This window comes from Monodon monoceros, unplaced genomic scaffold, assembly GCF_005190385.1.
Source record: "Monodon monoceros isolate NGI ecotype Baffin Bay Population unplaced genomic scaffold, NGI_Narwhal_1 Super_Scaffold_21, whole genome shotgun sequence".
Classification (NCBI taxonomy): Eukaryota; Metazoa; Chordata; class Mammalia; order Artiodactyla; family Monodontidae; genus Monodon; species Monodon monoceros.
This window is the reverse complement of record NW_021703778.1, coordinates 86,878,820-86,892,047: the sequence shown is the minus strand read 5'-3', so window position 1 is coordinate 86,892,047 and position 13,228 is coordinate 86,878,820. Positions and strand designations below refer to the sequence as shown.

The 13,228-nt window shown below is 44.7% G+C and overlaps 1 protein-coding gene across 2 annotated transcripts in view; it reads left to right on the top strand.

The window, feature by feature from the left end:
- SQOR (sulfide quinone oxidoreductase) overlaps positions 1–13,228 on the top strand; it is a 46,950-nt gene that overhangs the window by 12,550 nt on the left and 21,172 nt on the right. For both annotated transcript variants that reach the window (XM_029238806.1, XM_029238805.1), the window contains exons 2-3: positions 8,586–8,836; positions 11,617–11,787. In XM_029238806.1, the coding sequence (XP_029094639.1) occupies positions 8,603–8,836; positions 11,617–11,787 (405 nt within the window). In that variant the 5' untranslated portion in view covers positions 8,586–8,602. The remainder of the gene's footprint in view (positions 1–8,585; positions 8,837–11,616; positions 11,788–13,228) is intronic.

Sequence of the window (13,228 nt, the reverse complement as noted above, 5' to 3'; positions counted from 1 at the left end):
TTTCCATATTTGGACCTGCCCTTTTATAGTTTAAGTCAGAGGGTGTGATGGCCAATATCATGTGTCAACTTGACTGGGCCACAGGATGCCCAGATGTTTGGTTAAACATTATTCTGGGTGTGTCTATAAGGGTGTTTCTGGAGGGATCAGTAGACTGGGGAAAGAAGATTGTCCTCCTCAGTGTGGGGAGTGTCATCCTATCAGTTGAAGGTCTGAATAGAGCAAAAAGGCTGACCCTCACACGAGGAAGAGAGAACCCTTCCTGTCTGCCTGCCTTGACCTGGGACATTGGTTTCCTCCTGCCTTGGTACTTGAACTGAAACATCAGCTTTACCTGGGTCTTGAGCCCGCTGTTCCTTTGGACTGAAACTCCACCATTGGCTCTCCTGGATCTCCAGCTTGCTGACTGCAGATCTTGGGGCTTAGCCTCCATAATTGTGTGAGCCAATTTCCAGGAGTGCCCTTCGTATAATAGGGAAAGTGATGACGTTTGCTTTGGTTCTCTCCCTCTCTCCTTTCCATCCCCTCTGGTTTAATCCTGGTTTTGTCCTTTTTTGGCTGTGTGGCCTTGATGTAACCAGTCTCCTGGAGCCTCACTTTTTTCAGCTGGTAAAATGGGGATGATATGTCTACCTCTAGTGCCTAGCACAGTGCCTGGCACATCGGAGTCTGAGATGGTACAGTGATGAGCCAGTTTTACAATAGGGGTCAGGATGTAGCTTCAGATTGTCCAAAGTAGCCGTGGTATGCTGGCAAGGGGTGGGAGGGGCTTTTGCAGAGAACTGGTAGAGGGCGGGACCAGGCCAGTTCAGTGAGTCCCAGAGGGGTGGGTGGGCAGAGTGCCCTAGAGGAGTGCAGTAGGCACTAGAGGTGGATTTACCCGGAAGCAAATGAAGTTTAAGCTTTTGGGCCTCTCTCTTGCACAGGGCTCTGTGGGTGCTGGGAGCTCCAGGAGCAGAGGGGTAGCCAGGTTATAACCAGAAAGCATTATGCTTATGTTTCTGATAAACTGCCTAAAAGAGATCTCAGAAGAGTCTTGACTCACCAAGGATCCAGACATTTATTTGGACTTGTTTTCTCATTCCAAATTAGTATTAACTATCTAATTTTGTATTTGTAATTTTGGGTCTCCAACGTGTATAGGCTTCAATGCCCATAAAACCTGGATCTGCCCCTGCCTGGAGGGCTGCCCTTCTGGGGGATGGCATGTGGAGCCCCAGCAAAGAGGTCATCTTGAGATTCAGAGCTGGGAGAAGGTCCAGACTGGGAGCTCTCCACCTCTGAATTGTAGGCTCCCGCTAATGCCTGCACTGCTGCTCCAAAGGGCATTCAGAAAAAGTTGCTGTTCACGGAAAGGACTCACTGTAGCTCTGACCCTGCTGCAGATTCAGGTGACCTTTGGAAGATCACCTCGGCCCTCTGAGCCTCAGTTTTCCCATTTGTAAAGTGGTATCGATACCTCCAGTGTAGACTCAGGTATGGGTCCTGTGAATTGTAAAGCTCTAGGCACTTGGGAGGGAAGTGTTGTAATTGTGTTGCTACTTCTTGTATTTCTGTTGTCTTGCTATTACTTGAAATATACTTAGACCTTAACATTTCAGTGACTAAAGAGCAAAGGTAATGTCCACCCTGACATACTGTGTTTTGATTTCTGTTTTTTGCTGTTTCATTCATTCGTTCATTTTAATTTTTTATTGAGGAGACTTTCCAGCATATACAAAAATTCATAGATTACCACAAGGAATGCCCATATATATATCCATCAATTGGCTTCAGATTATTATCAACTCTGAAATAATGCCATTTGCAGCAATGTGGATGGACCTAGAGATTATCATACTAAGTGAAATAAGTCAGACAGAGAAAGACAAATAACATATGATATCACTTATATGTGGAATCTAAAAAAATGATACAAATGAACTTATTTACAATTACAAAACAGAAGTAGACTCACAGACATAGAAACCAAACTTATGGTTACCAAAGGGGAAAGGGGGGGCAGGGATAAATTTGGAATTTGGATAAATTTGTATTTGGCAACAGATACAGACTACTATATATAAAATAGATAAACAACCAGGACCTACTGTATAGCACAGGGAACTATATTCAATATCTTGTAATAACCTATAATGGAAAAGAATCTGAAAAAGAATATATATATATATATATATATATATATATATATATATATATAATGGAATCACTTTGCTGTACACTTGAAACATTGTAAATCAACTATACTTCAATTTAAAAAAATATTATCAACTCATGGCCAATCTGATGTCATCTACACTCCTACCTACTCACCTCCTGTAATATTTTTGAGCAAATTCCAAATCATTTAAACTGCAAGAATCCCAGTATTTTAAAAATTTAAGGGCCCATAAAAACTTACATCAATACTATTATTCTACCTCACTCATCCCCCAAAAAACTTAAAATTTTTTTCTTCCAATTTGTTTAGTAAGCTAAAATTTAGTATCATATATTCCCTCCCAACTCACTCCCTGGGGCACAAGTTACTTTACATTTGAATTAAATAAAATTCAGCTGATAGGCATTTTCCCTGAATTATCTCTTAGGTCTAACACTGTGAGAACTCAATTGAGGAGTAAGTTTGAATTAAACTCTGCTCTTTAATCAGTGAGGTGACCTTAGGCAGGTGCTCTAACTTTACACTCAACCTCAATTTTCTCGTCTGTAAAATGGGGATACTAACACCCTCTTTACAAAGTTATTGCCTCTGAGACAGCATAAGTACAACTAGTAAACATTCAGTAAATGTTAGCTATTATTATTATGATAGTTTCTCCCTACTTTTTCTTATCGAACCCTGTCTTCTGGAAGTAATTTTGTTGAGAGATGTAAATAACTGATGATAGCCTTGGCTGATTTAAGTTAAAAGGCCCAGGAAGCCTAAGGGGGAGGAGCTAATGGAGGAGGAAGAGCCTTCCAGGAGTCTTACCACCTGCGCACTAGGTGTAAGCCCAACCCATGCTGTGTAGACAAGGTTCACTTGTGTCTCAGAGACTGGGACCCACAGGGATCCAGACCCTCAGGACATCACAGCTCAGCATAAGCTTGGCTGGGAAGCTGGAGGTCCAGAGGTCAGGTAGGAGGAATGGGGTGGGTGGTAAGAGGTGGAGGCTGTTCATTGTCTGTTTTCCTCTTTGATTTTTGAAGTTTTCTACAAAGACGATATAATAAAGGTTGGCCTTGTAGTTATTGAAACCGAAAGCAATGAGGGCCCAGCCTGGCATGGGCTTGAGATAAGACAGTTGTGACCCATACAAAAACCCCCTGTTTCCTCAAGAGCAAAAATAGCTGAAAGGTTGGCTAAGTCTTGCTGGCCTGTCTTTCATTAAGATGCTCTGAATAATCCTTGTTTAGAGGCCAGCTCTTTTTGAACTGGGCCAAGTGTCCTAGCTGACACCCGGTGAGTGGCATGCATGTGGCATAGGATTAGAGAGCTCTCGACACTGGCAGTCTGCGGCTTGTCCCAGAAAGGCTGGCTGTGAGAGGTGGGGGAGTCCCAAAGACTTGTCTAGACCAGGGGGTCTGGAGTCAGCAGCCAGCGATGTAAGTAGGAGATGCCTAGCAGGCTGTATTATTTTTCAATCAGCAGGGATTTTACTTCAGTCAGACTACAGCTGTAACAAAGCATTTATTTTGATTCTTTGAAGGAAGCCCTCAATTGATTTAGCATTAATTGAATTTTTATCTAACTTAAAAGCATGACGTTATTTAACTAGGACATGTATTTGTTACATGAAATACATTTTTTTCAATTAAATAAATGTGCCACTTGTTAAATGAAAGTTAACTGTGCCCTATTTATTGATTCTTTTAAAAAGTGTGTGTTTCACCTTATAAGAGGGTAGAGAGAAAGCAGCTGCATTCGTCTGCATCGTTAGTGGGTAATTCTTATTTCTTAACCTAACAGGTAGATGTGTTTCAGGCTACCTTCTAGGGAGACTCAGACTTAGATTTATGCTCCTTAGTTATTTTGTTGACAGAGGTTTTTTATTTCTTTTCTGTTGACTTCAGGGTCAAGTTTGGCCTTTCCTTTTTTTTCATTCTGGTTAAGATTGTGTGACCTGCTTCCTTCAATTGTCTGTTTTCTTGATTGTTGCTCCAGACTTGGTTTAGGTCAATGTCAGAAATTTCTCTTGGTTCCTGTCGATATTTTCTGACACTACTTCTAACACCAGGTGTATGTCTTTTCCAACACCAGCCAGTTCTCTGACACCAACTGGGTGTTCAACAGTTCAGTTCTGATGTTAGCTCCCAGAGCTGCAAATGGCATCCCAGGCGACCCACACTTCTGCCTGCCTGACTACAAATTTTGGGGCTCCCAGGATGCCCTCTTAGGTTTGATAATTTGCTAGAATGACACACAGAACTCAGGAAAACACTTCACTTATGCTTACCAGTTTCTTATAAAGCTTATTTCAACTCAGGAATGGCCAAATGGAAGAGATGCGTAGGGCAAGGTATGGGCTGGGGTGGGGGGAGAGGGTGGGGGGGGTGCCACAGAGCTTCCATGACCTCTCTGGGTGTGTCACCACCCTCCCAGGACTTCAGCACGTTCACCAACCCCGAAGCTCTCAGAATCTCATTGTTCAAGAGGTTTTTTTTTTTTAAATTAATTAATTAATTTATTTTTGGCTGTGTTGGGTCTTTGTTGCTGTGCGCGGGCTTTCTCTAGTTGCAGCGAGCGGGGGTTACTCTTCCTTGCGGTGTGCGGAGTTCTCATTGCGGGGGCTTCTCTTGTTGCGGAGCATGGGCTCTAGGCGCGCGGGCTTCAGTAGTTGCGGCACGTGGGCTCAGTAGTTGTGGCTCGCGGGCTCTAGAGCGCAGGCTCAGTAGTTGTGGCGCCCGGGCTTAGTTGCTCCACGGCATGTGGGATCTTCCTGGACCAGGGCTTGAACCCGTGTCCCCTGCACTGGCAGGCGGATTCTTAACCACTGTGCCACCAGAGGAGCCCCTGTTCAAGAGTTTTTATAGAATTCAATCTCCAGCCCCACTTCCTCCCAGAGACTGGGGGCGGGGCTGAAAATTCCAACCCTCTAATGACATGTTTGGTCTTTCTGGTGAACGGCCTCCATCGTGAAGCTATCTAGGGGTCCCATCCTGAGTCGCTTCCTTAACAGTTATGGTTGAAAGGGGCTCCTTATTATTATTTGCTATTGAATAACAACTCCTGTCACCCAGGAAATTCCAAGGGTTTTAGGAGCTTTGTACCATGAACAGGGAATAAAGTGCAAATATATATATTTTATTATACCACAGTTGCAAAGTGGGATACTAAAAAATTATGATTATGCATTATTGTCCTGGGTTTTTTCTGGTCTTTGACTTCGTATCATGCCCTACCTTCTCCACAAATAGCATTAGATTGTGGTTCTGGTTTTTCTGATCCGAAAGTGAGGATGACATTACATTGTTAGAATGGGAGTGTTCCTGAGATTTTCAAGTGTTTTCAAGCTTGGAACATTTCCTCTAACACGTTCTTTTATGTTTGTGAAATTTTTGTTTATGGTTCACAAATGAAATTTGACTGCAAAGACCAGGATATTCTGCTTGATGACTGTTTTTAATGAAGTTGATAGAACTGGTTCAGAGGACTTTGTGTTTATTTACACTGAATCCAGGAATAGGCTATGGGTAACTGCTGAAATAAAACAGAACTAGCCTTCTTGGCTGAATGAGGGAAGTATTTGCATAAACTCTTCCTCTTTCAAGAGGAGAACCATGGGGTATTAGGCTGGAAGGGAATTAGGAGGTTGAAGAGCCTCAGATGGCGTGGTTAGAAAGCAGAAACTTAGCCAGGCCTCCTTTTAGATCATTATTTTGTAACTCTTTCCATGGAGTTAAGATGTTGTGTCAGGACCATGAAAAAGTGGTTTCCCTAAAAGGCAAGTGAGGAGTTTTGCTGTGATTCCGTTGTTCTGTGGACATATAGAAAGGCAGGATGTGAAGACTGTCTATTCACCATAAAATATCTTCTTGCCTAGCAAACAGCAATATCCTAGCTGGTGATTTCCTCCACTCCTCAATGATTAAGAAACAAAGAACAAACAAACAAAAAACCCAACCAAACAAGTAAAACCAAATTGAGTGATTTTTAAAATTTAAAGCTCATTAAAGAAAACGTGAGAAAAGCACATGCAAAGAAGAGGGAAAAAATCAATTATAGTGTTATCAAAACATTGCTAATATTTAGGTGTCAGTACCGTGCAAAAAATGGTTTCCCTTTTGTGGGAAGTGTGGAAAAGATATCTGGATTTTTTTCATTTAAGATTATCATGTAAGCACTGTTTTGTTGTTATTGATAGAGATAATAGATATAGTGGTTTAAAGCAGAGGCTCTGGCACTGAAGTGCCCAGGTTCAAATCACAGCCCACCATTTGTGAGCTCCCTGCCTCAGTTTTATCATCTGTAAAATGGGGATGATAATGACAGCCATCTCACAAGTTAAATGTTTATGTAAAGGACTTAGTACATGTTTCTTATTGTCATCAAAATAGATTTCATTATTATAACATTAATATATGTGTACAGTAGAGATTTTATAAGATACAGAAAAGCAGAAGAAATCAAAATCACCCATTATTCTAAAACCCAGAGAAAAACCACTTACCCAGTGTTAACATTTTGCTATTTTTTTAAAATACACTTTGTCTTACATAGTTGAGCTCATATTGTAATTCCAGTTTATATCCTGATCGTTACGTAATTATTCTGGAAAAGGCTAATTATGTAAACATAATTTGAAAAGACTACATAGGTCATCTTGTGTAACCATATTTTACTTAACCCTTCCCCAAAGTTTTAACAAGCAGATGGCTATTCCTGCCCATCTCCCCGCACCCCCCCGCCATATTTAAAAGAGAAGTAATCATAAATTAGCCTTGGTTAGAATAGTCTGGAGCCTGAGCCTTCCTTGGCCATTGTGGAGCCTGCAGTTGTTTTTTCTGTAACCAGGACGTAATCAGATCCAATCCACAAACCAGTTAACTCAGGGTTGAACGTATTATGAATGAATATGTGAGATATATCTTTGTAAAGGTTTGTCTTCTTAAGTATTAGAGGTTAATTCCTTAGAACAGAGTCCCAGAAATGGAAATGCAGGGTCAAAGGATGAGAAGTGTTTTCTATAAGGGTCATACTGATTTAAACTTGTGGCAACAGTGTATGAGCCTGCCCCACTTTCTGTAGCCCCCATGTCCCTTCCCCCAGCTCTGGGTTGCTTTTCAGATCTGAAATATTGAGGAAATTGTCAGGGGTTCCAAAACACTGGAGTAGAGTTAATCTTAATTAAAATCATCACTCCGGCCCCTCCTTCTCACTCCTCCAGGGCACTTCTTTCTTCCTTTCCTTTTCCCTCCCAGCTTCCTCTAATTCCCTCGTGTAGCCTTCCTCTTCTCCACTGGAGGGGCGGGGGAGTCATAAAATTAAGTTGTTCCCGTTAAGAAGTTGGTGAGCTTAGCAGCTAGAAGTGTTATCCCCCAGCTGGGTACTTGCATTTTAATAAAGGGTTCCTGGAGCATTGTTGAACCCACAGGACTGAGCTTGATGGTGGAATTTGGGGTGCTGTAATACGCAGGGAGGGAGATATTTTGGTCTGGACCCCTCAAGTTATACAATAGACTGTATCCAAGATGTAAGGCTGGATCTATGGATGGCATGACGCCAAGGCCAGCTTCTGAGACGCCTTCATTTCCTCACTGCCAAAGCACCAGCTGCTCAGAGCAGAAACACCTTTTCCTAAAGGTTAAAGTGTGTCTCTTGGAAAAACTACTCGGGGAGATTATTTACCGAATTGGGTGGACATAATAAAAGACTAGTCAGCAGCATATGCAGATTCTTTTCATAAAATATAACTTTATGATACCAGGCAGGGCTCCTTTTATGGCTTTTGCATCATCTGGTTGAAACTGCCAAAGATATGGAGGGCCTTTGCTTATGTGTCTGTAGCCAGTGATTTAAATCGTGTGTCGCTGGGCAGGCAGATCCGGGTACTACTTAGTGGGGCTGAGGCTCTGATTACCTTGGCCTGAACTCTGAGCTGCAGAGAAGGTGGGTTTCTTGCTGGACTCTTTCTGTTTCAGCAAGGTCTCAGGTGCCCTTTGTGGCAAGGGATTGTTCAGGTGTCTACCTGTAGACTCATACATATTTGGTGGACTGAAAAGCCAAAGGAAGAATTGAGGAATGTGCCTGAGAGGAGAAGGATGACAGCAGGATACTGTAGATGATGCCCTAGCTTTAGGGAGGGACAAGGAGAGGTACAGGCACATTATGAGGAGAACTTAAAAGATGAGACTTACTTGGTTCAAAGTCTGAGATGTCCTGCAAGGAGGAGGAGAGGGAGAAAAGGAAAGCTTAGCCAATTGTTAGCCATCTGTGGAGCATTCCCAAGAAGCTCTTGACCACAGCCAGGTGGGGAGGTGGTGCTGAAACGGCGTCAACCAGCTCGAGCCGGCCAGATGCCAGCCTCCCCTCCCTCCCTGAATGAAAATGCTTTGGTCCCATAGTGGCTCCTTCCTTACACAGAGCCTTGTCTGTTCCCTTCTAGCCTGATCCAGCCTGAAGATGACCCCGCTGGCCGCTGTGGTGTCCGGCCCCCGTGTCCGACTCTTTGCCTGCCTCCTCAGGCTGGGCTGTCAGCAGGCCAAACCACTTCAGCTTCACACAGGGGCCAGCCTCGCAGCCAAGAACCACTATGAGGTGCTGGTGCTGGGTGGGGGCAGTGGTGGGATCACCATGGCTGCCCGCATGAAGAGGAAAGTGGGCGCAGAGAATGTGGCCATCGTTGAGCCCAGCGAGGTAGGTCTCCCCCTTTTGAGTGCGTGCATGTGTGCGTGTGTGTGTGTGTGTGTGTGTGTGTGTGTGAGTGTGTGTGTGTGTCGTGCACATGCATGCGTAGGTTAGGGGCTGGGTTGGGGATGACTGTCATGCCTAGGCCACCGTGTTTCCAGGTTAGTGCTTCTCTTTCTGGGCACAAAAAGCAGGTCGTCCAAAAGAATTGGGAGAAGGTGGGGGGAGGGAGAGAGCGAGGACAGATCTCTTGGTTTATGTTCTCTCTTTTAGTTTCTTAGGGCTGCCATAACAAATTACCATAAAGGGGGAGGCTTAAAACAACAGATAATTTATTCTTTCGCAGTTCTGGAGGCTAGAAGTCCAAAACCAAGGTGTTAGCAAAGCCATGCTCCCCTTGAAGGCTGAGGGGGAAGGGGAAGCTGTCTCATGCCTCTCTCCTAGTTTCTATGGTTGTGGACAGTCCTTGGTGTTCCTTGGCTTGTTGTAGATCACTCCAGTCTCTGCCTCTGTTTTCACATGGCCTTCTCTCTGTGTGGCCCTAGTGTCTTCACATGACCTACTTATAAAGACACCAATCATTGGATTAGACGTTAGACAGTCTGATGGATAGATATTAGAGAGTCAAGGACATTCTAATCCAGCGTGACCCCATCTTAACTTGATTACATCTGCAAAGACCCTATTTCCAAATAAGGTCACGATCGCAGGTCCTGGGGTTAGGACGTCAGCATATTTTTTGGAGAGAAACAATTCAACTCGTGTCGTCCTCCACCTTCAGTCTCATGTCCAGAGGAAAATCAGTGGCCGTTGCACTTTCCTTTCCCTGTTCCAGTCTGGAGAAAGGGTGATGAGTTGAGGGGCGGTGGGGAAAAGGTGAAAACCCACTGAAAAGGTGTCAGTGGGCTTGAGAAATTTAAGTGTAAGAGATTATAAACAGATTATAAAGCACAAAAAGGTAGCAGACACGAGGTGGGAAGTTGGGAAGTGTTTGTAAGGCACTATTTCATGAAAAATATTTTAGGATTGTCCAAAGCTTCAAAAAATAGTCAAGATTTTTGGCGGTTGGCTTAATGTTTCCTAAGGAACTGGGTGTGCACCAGTGGGAAGCTGTATCTTTGGGAGGAAAAAGCAAAATGGATCTGGTGCTGGTTTGGTGGAGAGGGTAGGGCAAGAAAGGCACAGTCCTTTTCAGGAAGTCTTCCCAGTACCAAACGAGGCTGCCCAGGGCTTTTTTGCAATCTCCAACTGATACGTTGTGATTTGTGGGGAGACTGGAGGGCACTCTCCGTCTATTTCCTTTTAAAAGTGACTTTAATTCAGGGACAACATTTTAAATGACAGTGGTCTGAGAGCTGTATCAGGTGGCCTGTGGTGGATTGTAGCTAACCCACGGAAGGCCTCCCAGTGGGGCTACTCTTTGTGATGAGACAGGCCCCTCCAAGGCACTGGACACAATTCAGGAGGCCAGAATGGAGTCTGTCCTGCTCTGTGAGGAAGTGCATGACAGGGGCTGTCACAGGAGCTGCCAGCGGCTCAGGCCTTTGGCACTTTCCCTCCTGTGTCTGGTTTAGTGATTGCTAGAGCTCGTGCTTGTTTGCAGTCTAAAAAATAATCCGAGTTTGTATTTTCGTTCCCTTTTCTGTTCAAGATGGACTTGAAATCGTTGAGCTCTCACAGCTGGAGCTCTCACAACTGGAGACCTCTAACCCCCTTATCTTTTTTTTTTTTTTTTTTTGCGGTACACGGGCCTCTCACTGTTGTGGCCTCTTCCATTGCAGAGCACAGGCTCCGGACGCGCAGGCTCAGTGGCCATGGCTCGCGGGCCCAGCCGCTCCGCAGCATGTGGGATCTTCCCGGACCGGGTCACGAATCCGTGTCCCCTGCATCGGCAGGTGGACTCTCAACCACTGCGCCACCAGGGAAGCCCTAACCCCCTTATCTTTGATTCCATGCATCATGGCTGTACGGAGATTGCAGAGCTGTTCCTTATGTCCTCTTCACTCTCTGGGGGTGTTGGCAATTCTGTCTAGCCAATATGAGGCGTTTTGAGAAAGTTGAGATCTCTTGGTCTCCCGGTCTGCTCCATGGATGCACTGGAATTCTCAGAGACCATTAAGCCAATATACCCTTTGGCCCCAAGCCTAGAACTTTCACAACTAACTGAGATCAAGAGTGGACCATCTGAAGCAGAAGAACTCCAGAAAACACTGGAAGTTTGGGTATCATGGTGGGATCTGATGCCTCTGAGAAAGGAGAAGAGGGATCCTAGTGCTGATAGGGGATGTCTGTAGTCCTCCCCATGGGCTTGGGAAACACAGTGGGAAGTTAATGAAGTTTTGAGCATCCCCAAAGCGGCAGTAAACTTTTCAGACTCACCTCACAAATTTCTGAGGAACCGTATTTAGGTTTGGGGGCTTACTTTTTCTTTATATCCGTGCACATATATGGATTAATAATGTGTGTGTGTTCATATGCATGTATATGTAACATGTACATGTTAAACACCAAATCTACTTTAAGCAATAAATAATACAGTGCTCACTAAAGATAGTTTATGGCTTTTTTCGCTGATCTTGGCAGAATTCTTTTGTAGGTGACTGCCCTTCAGAGCTTAACACAGTAGGAGACGTCAGTGGAGTCGGTGGGGGGAAGACTAACCTTCTGGAGACTTTTCTCTGTGATGCTCTGGAGGGAAGAACTGAGAGAGTCTAGCTCATGTACTTTGAGCTATGACCCTTTTGATCGGCCTCACACTGAAATGAATCTCCCAATACTTTGTTTCTTAGAGACATTTCTACCAGCCAATCTGGACCCTGGTGGGAGCTGGTGCCAAACCATTAGCCTCATCTGGCCGTCCCACAGCGAGTGTGATTCCATCTGGTGTAGAGTGGATCAAAGCTAGAGTGGTTGATCTGAACCCAGACAAGAACTGCATCCACACAGACAACGACAAGGAGGTAACCGTCCGGGTCCTTTGGCTTTTGTTAACCTGAGGGCTTGTATTGAACGCACAGCCATTATCAAACTGGACAGCTTCATGGTAAGAGGGCAGTATACATGTGCGTGTGTGCATGTGTGTGTGTGCTGAATACTGCATGAGATGGGAGGGGGTGTGGGGAATGGAGGATGGGATAGATGGAAGGACTGAGAGATGCTGAATTAATAAATGAACAATGAAGACAAGTATTTATTGAACACCACTGTTTGTCCTATTGCTTGGTACAGTATCATATGCCTGAATTTTTATTGCACAAATACCACTGCTCTGTGTGAAAATACCAGGTACCTCCCTCCTTTTTCCTTTGAAGCAGCCAGCCTCTCTATCTGACCCTGGTCCTGCAGAGGAAGGGGGTGTTGGGAAGTATCCATCCCAGTCACACTCGGGGGAGCTCTGCCAGAGCTGTTAGGGAACCGTGTGACTGCGGTGGTGCCAGGGCTGAGAATTGCTGCTGCTGCAGCTTGCGGCTCATGGTTGCTCTGCGCCATTTAGAAGTCTCCTCCCACCCCCACCACACAGGGATCACAGCTTTTCAGCAACTGCAGCCCCTGTGTCTGACTGAGGGGATGAGGGCAGGATGGTGAGAAGACAGGCTTAGGAGCCATCGGGGCATCGTGTCCCCTCGTCTGCTGCTGAGCCCAGGACAGCCATCGTGCCGCACAGCCCTGTTCCGGGCTCCCATGGTTCTTGGGCCCCCAGGGTGTTATTGGCCTTAATATCCTGACCCGGCTCCCTCCAGACTGGGCACTCCAGCATTTTCACAGAACTGTGGAATCTGAGAGTTGGTGGGAATCTTTCAGATCCAACCCCTTGCTCTAAGCAGGGACCATTGGCGCCAGGCATTCTCAGCCTTTCCTTAGGTCATGGATCTTTCTGAGTGTGGATCTTAATTAGCCCAGTCTAGAAAATGCATATATGTACCTAATTTTGCATTTAATTTCAAGGAGTTCAGAGATTGTTTGCAGCCTTTCCCTGAGCCCTGATCAACCCTGAACCAACCCTCCTTCCCTGCTTCCTTCCTCCCTCCTTCCCCACCCTCTCTCCCTCCCTTCCTTCCTTCCTTCCTCAATATTTATTAAGCATTATTATAACCTAGGTACAGTTTTAGGGATATACAAGTGAACGACAATAGACAAAAATCCTTATTGTCCTGGATTTTATGTTCTAGTGGAGGAGGACATACAATAAACAGTAGACATAATAAGTTATATAATGTGTTAGAAGGTGGTGAATATTAATTTAAAAAAATAGAGCCGAATTACTGGGATTGGGGCATGTGGGGTAGGGGGTTGAATTTAAAATGGGTTAGTATTTACACTCTCCAGGGCCAGGGACTTCTCTGACAAGTTATCCCTCTTCATTTTTTATAGACAGACAGGTTATATGAAAGTTCTGCCTTT